The following is a 6104-nucleotide window of genomic DNA, read 5'->3' as shown; positions in this document are numbered from 1 at the left end:
TTAGTTTAAGAGGTTGAGGTTTTACATCCCCATATTTTGGAGTCTTACATTTTTCTATCAATGGTATGTCCCGACTTGTCTTGCAACAATGAATACACCACTTATTTATGTTCTTTTTCCATTTCGCTTATCACTATTCTTACAATGTTCTCTCTTTTTTTATGATTGTTTTGCTTTCTAGAAACTTGGAATGCGGCGGTATTTGTAGCCATTTTTTAAGCTCTAATACCATGTGAAATTTGAAAACTATGCATTTCATATATAGTAAATTGCCAAATTAAACAATGATAATTGGCTAAGGTTTGTATAATCAAAGGAAGGTTGTAAAAAAAAAGACAACAAAGAGATAGAGAAGATATTCCCATAAATCTTGAAAAGACTCCTTTGAAGTTGCTAAAATGAAAATAGAGTTTCACAAATAAGCATAAAAATATTTATAGAAAAAGAAAGTCTCTTAACTCTTTAGGGACCGTTTATGCAATTCACGAAAAAGATATAAAATTACAAATGTGTCCTTCTGTCTTCGAAACCTCTTGATGATGAGGCTAGCAAATTAGCAGCTCGGATAACAATGGAAGCCTTGAAGGTTTGGTCATCGCGGCCTCGAAGGCACTGCTTTGGTTTAGCTTCCTCTTCTCCTCCTCCGACTTCCGAATCATACCTCCCTGTCACTTTCATCCGCTGCTGTTCTTCCTCCTCCACCTCCGCCGCCGCAGCGCCGAAACAAGGCGGCAGGGATATAAGATCATCCGCACTTTCAACTTCGACTTCAACCTCAGACATAAACGCTATTCATCCAATCCGTCTAAAAAAGGTCATTATCTTCAAAAAAAACTCGCTCGCTGTTTGCTTTTCTGGTTTTGCCCTATCTTCTATTTCTCATTGTTACTTTACGAAATGAGATTAATTATGTGTTTTCCATAATTGAGTAAGAACTGCCTGTTTTCAATCACTAAAGAACAAGCATTACGTTCAATTCGAAAAACGAAATGCCTCACTTTGCGATTTAGGTCAAATCTACATAATCGATGATTATATATAACTCCAATTTTGCTTGTTGCAGCACTTATTGAAGTTTATTGTGGTTTCCAGTTGATTTTATGGATTTGAATTTGAGTAGAATCAAACATTGAGCTACATTATTGCATATAGATATGTTTGCAATGAAAACAATGGATTCTTTTACAGGTGGAAGAGTTAAGAAGCAAAGGATTTGAACCCTACGCTTACAGTCCTCCACCGGAGCACCACCACCCACTTCCACCGTCCTCTAAAACCTCCCTAATCTCCCTCCCTCTCCCGCCCAAACCCGCTCCTCCACCGCCTATCTCCGCCACAAACCCAACCACGGACCTTCAAGAAAAACTCTTCTACCTCGATTCCGTCGGAATTGACCTAATCCCACTCCTCACCACCCACCCTCCCCTCATCACCACCTCCCTTTCCCACATCAAATCCACCATCACCTTCCTCTCCACCACCATCCCCCTCCCTCCACCCGCCCTCAACCGCCTCGTCTCCCTCTGCCCTGAAATCCTCACACTCCCACTCTCCTCCATCATCTCCACCATCACCTTCCTCCTCCGGGAAGCCCACGTCCGGAGCCACCACCTCCGGCGAGTCATCCACCGTCGCCCACGCCTCCTGACCTCCGACGTCAAAACCCGCCTCCGCCCCACCCTCTACTTCCTCCAGGGCACAATCGGAATTTCAGAAATCAACAAACACACCCACCTCCTATCATGCTCAGTCGAAGACAAACTCCTTCCACGTATCGAATACTTCAATGAAAACATCGGAATCCCGTATTCCGACACCATGTTGATTTTCCGGCGATTCCCTTCGTTGTTTTGCTACAGCATAAAAGAAAACCTTGAACCGAAGTTCAATTACTTTGTGGTGGAAATGGGGCGGGATTCCAGGGAATTGGTGGAATTCCCGCAGTATTTTTCGTTTAGTTTAGAGAACCGGATTAAACCGAGACACAGGCGGTGCTCGGAGAAAGGTGTCTGTCTGCCATTGCCGGCCATGTTGAGGTCCAGTGAGAAGCGGTTTCTTGAGAGGTTGGAGGTGTGTTGTGATTCCTCTATGCCAATGAGGAATTCCCCCTTTTGGTATTACACTCATGGTGATGATTGATGATGATGATGATAGTGTTATGAATGTGTTGTTACATGATTGGTATGCATCATTTTGTGTATATATTATTAAGATTCCGACAACAAGAATTGTAATATTAATGGGATTTGTTCAAGATGTTTTGGAAAGTTTAGGAATTATTTGAAGTCTGGATTGGAATCCAAGATTGAATCTTGGAATGGGAGTGTATGCCGATTCCGATTCTGATTTGTTACATGAAAGCTACTATTGTATATTTTTTTATTGTACGTAATATTAAAATTCAAAAGATAGAAAATTAAATGGTTAAATAATTGCTAGGAGACAACGTAAGCAAATGAGAGTTTTTTTTTCTTAAACTAAACGACGCATGTTTTTCAACACAATAAGTCATTCTGTAACACATTCTGTGTAAAAAGATTAATCAAATTTATGTAGTCAATAATTCTAAACTAGTTTAAGTTTTAAGTCATAATAAGTCATTCTGTAACACATTCAAGATGCGTAGATATATGTATTTACGCGGTTATGATGTGGAATTATGGAAAACATTTTGGAATAATTGAAAAAGATAAACTATGATTTTGATTTTTCTATTTTTCTGGATCATGGAAAACGTAATTACTGAAATAATTAAAATGATAATATTATTATTATTTTCAAAATTATCAATGAAATAATCATATATATTGTAGATTGAAGTTTCTGAATTTTAACACGGACAATTGATAATCTCTATACTAACTTTTAACTGTATAATATATTTATTATTTATTATTTTACAAAATATACAATAAATAAATTTAATTAAATATTGTTAAATGACGAAAACCATCGGCTAATAATGATGTGGTCGTTTGCCGTTTTTAGTTCATTTCTCTCCTTTTACTTGGTCAAGGCGGACGTCTTCTTTGTTAGATAAGCAATTTCTCGGCGATTTCTTCATCGTTGACTTTCTACAGTTGAACAGTTATACCTGTCAAGCAGCCATTGAAGAGCTATTCCTTCAATTTCTCTATCTATACCCACCTCAATCCCACTCTGCTTTCTCATAACTTTGTAATCTTCATCTGTTTTGCTACCAAATCAAGATCTGAATCAGAAACTTTGACAATAGCAACACAAGAATCATGAACGATCTGTTTTCCGGATCCTTCTCTCGTTTCCGCAGCGAGGAAGGATCGCCGCCGTCTCGTTTTCAGAACAACGTCGAGATGACAGGTAACTCGCCGTCGACCGGAGGCGCCAACCTCGATAAGTTTTTCGAAGACGTTGAAGCGATTAAGGACGAGCTCCGAGCACTTGAAACGCTCCATAACCAGCTCCAATCGTCACACGAGCATAGCAAAACTCTACACAACGCCAAATCAGTGAAGGAGTTGAGATCTAAGATGGATAACGACGTCTCCGTGTCTCTGAAAAAGGCCAAGTTCATCAAAGTACGTTTAGAAGCCCTAGATCGATCCAACGCCGCGAATCGGAGTCTCCCTGGATGTGGACCTGGAAGCTCTTCAGATCGTACTCGGACCTCCGTTGTCAACGGCCTCCGTAAAAAACTATCCGATTCGATGAATCTCTTCAACGATCTCCGTACTAAAATGGCGTCGGAGTATCGCGAAACCGTCCAGCGACGGTATTACACCGTCACCGGCGAAAACCCCGACGAATCGACTGTAGACAACTTGATTTCCACCGGACAAAGCGAGACGTTTTTGCAGAAGGCGATTCAGGAGCAAGGGAGAGGGCAAGTGATGGACACGATCTTGGAGATCAAGGAACGACACGACGCCGTTAAGGAGATCGAGAGGAATTTGAAGGAATTGCATCAGGTGTTTATGGACATGGCGGTGTTGGTGGAGAGTCAGGGAGAGCAGTTGGATGATATTGAGAATCAGGTGAACCGTGCTAGTTCGTTCGTCAACCGTGGCACCACCCATCTACAGGTGGCGCGTAAGCATCAGAAGAACACCAGAAAATGGGCTTGTTTTGGGATTGTTTTGGTGTTGATTGTGATTCTTATCATCATACTATCAATCAGGCCTTGGGAGAGCAATGGTAGCGGCGGCGGAGGTGGAGGCGGAGGTAATCCCACACCTAGCTCAGCACCACCGCCACCACCGCCGGCGGCCACTTGACGCCACTCCGCTCAACCACTTTATTTGTTGATTATTGTAAGTGGTAATGGTGTGATGATGGCTTGTTTTCTTGGATTCTTGTATTTATTTTACGATTATTGTATTTATTTATTTTCAGATAAATTTTTGCTCATGATGAGAGGTCTCTTATATTTATATTTATGATTATTCTTTTAAACCCAAAACAATGTCTAAAAATTTCATTTAAATAACATTTTAAAAATTTTATTATTCACGCCACCGTTAATATCCATATCTCTTTGTTGAGTATCCATATCTCTTTGTGGAAGACTTTATACAACTTTCACTCATAATAGTTAACCTATTGACATTTTTAGTGCATTTATAAAAAAAATGTATATATATCTTCGAAAATATCAAAATATTTAACCTTAATTTGTAGGTTTTACAATTTTTTTTTCCACTTAGAACGTTTTTTTTCCTAGAGATTTCTATATCGTTGAACATATGAGGATATCAATCCTTTATTTCTTTCCATGTCTTCCAAGTAAGGTTTAGTCTTTGTGTTATGCTTCCATTTCATGAGAGCCAATTCAATATCCTTCTTTCACACAGAACAGAAAATACCTGCTAAACTGATCAATAGATCGAAGTTGGTCTCTTTCTTCCTCTTTGCTTGAGTTCAAAGGACATAAAAGGATGGAGGGAAAAAGATAGTCGCACCAATAAAGTCTAGTTCCTGAGTTTCAACAAAGAAAAAAAAACGAAAAGAAAATAAGAGAAAGAAAAGTGCAAGAAAATTGTATTTTTTGTTATTGAGTTGGAGAGAATGAAATGAAATGATCTCATCTCGTTAGAGATTATCCACGGTATTTTGGAGCAGGCTCCGGTGATTTTCGGTACAGTCAATGAGGGGATTATGGAGGTTTTGGATGAGCGTCTGGACATATTCCATACTGAGATTATGGCTATTGTTGGAGCTCACACTCTTTCCTTCCATGAGTTTCGTGCTTGTGGAGCTCCCGAGTTCTTTGGGGAGAAGGATGTCACAACTAGGAATCTTGATGTCTTGTAAACATTGAACAATGATAACAAATGTGAACCAACAATGTGAGAGCATGTATGATGCTTATTCAATAACAACAAAACTTCCATCAAACACTTTATATAAGCACATCAAATAGTCAACAAAGGATTGGAAACCCTATAAATCCCGGTTTAAATCTATTTTGGACTAGGATTTCCTTATCGGGCCTAATGGACCAATAAGCTTCCAATTTGACTACTTTGGGCTTAGAACTCTTATATGGGCTCTAATTTGGACCCACTTTCATTTATTTTAACATTTTGGGCCATATTGGGCCTAGAATGAAATAAAATACACTAATGGACCTTATTGGGCCATAACAAACTAAATAGCCCTAATGGGCCATAAAGCTCATACTTTGATGAATTTTGGGCCGTGAATTACCCTAAAAGGGCCAATGGGCCGAAAATCATTAACTTGGGCTCCACAATATAGATTTAAACACAAAAGGCCCAAACATTCTATTCTTCCTACTCTCTCTCGGCCCAAATACAAAAGAAAGGGGAGGAGTTGACTTTTGGTGCCACCTCACAATTGTACACGGGGTATCCATGCACTCTTCTCATGTTCCCATGCATGGTCACTTCAACACTCTCTCTTCTCTCTCTTATCTATCCTCGGCCGAGAGCAAGGGAAACCACACACACACACAAAACAGTTAAAACTCTCTCTAAGTCTTCAAGAACATCTTCTCACTTCTCCTTCAAAACTTTCAAGATTTAAGAGCTTTTCAAGGAGAATTTCCACAAAATTCATCATCTAAGGTGAGTTGATGTTTAATCTATGATCTAACAACTTCATTT

General features: G+C 39.5%; 2 protein-coding genes across 2 annotated transcripts; both read left to right on the top strand.

The window, feature by feature from the left end:
- Positions 1-513: 513 nt before the first annotated feature.
- LOC111897407 (transcription termination factor MTEF1, chloroplastic-like) lies at positions 514-2254 on the top strand. The gene is made up of 2 exons (XM_052764619.1): positions 514-814; positions 1189-2254. The coding sequence occupies exons 1-2, from the start codon at positions 572-574 to the stop codon at positions 2137-2139; spliced, it is 1194 nt and encodes a 397-aa protein (XP_052620579.1). The 5' UTR covers positions 514-571; the 3' UTR covers positions 2140-2254.
- Positions 2255-2966: 712 nt separating this feature from the next.
- Positions 2967-4386, top strand: LOC111897403 (syntaxin-121). Its single transcript, XM_023893364.3, has one exon. The coding sequence runs from the start codon at positions 3249-3251 to the stop codon at positions 4251-4253; it is 1005 nt and encodes a 334-aa protein (XP_023749132.1). The 5' UTR covers positions 2967-3248; the 3' UTR covers positions 4254-4386.
- The last annotated feature ends 1718 nt before the right edge of the window (positions 4387-6104 follow it).

This window comes from Lactuca sativa, chromosome 6 (genome assembly GCF_002870075.4).
Source record: "Lactuca sativa cultivar Salinas chromosome 6, Lsat_Salinas_v11, whole genome shotgun sequence".
In the NCBI taxonomy this organism is placed as follows: Eukaryota; Viridiplantae; Streptophyta; class Magnoliopsida; order Asterales; family Asteraceae; genus Lactuca; species Lactuca sativa.
The sequence above is the reverse complement of the archived record's forward strand: the minus strand, read 5'-3'. Positions and strand labels throughout refer to the sequence as shown.

Coding starts and splice junctions, on each gene's coding strand:
- LOC111897407 (XM_052764619.1), top strand. CDS start 572: ATGGAAGCCTTGAAGGTTTGGTCATCGCGGCCTCGAAGGCACTGCTTT. Junction 815..1,188: donor ATCCAATCCGTCTAAAAAAG/GTCATTATCTTC, acceptor ATTCTTTTACAG/GTGGAAGAGTTAAGAAGCAA.
- LOC111897403 (XM_023893364.3), top strand. CDS start 3,249: ATGAACGATCTGTTTTCCGGATCCTTCTCTCGTTTCCGCAGCGAGGAA.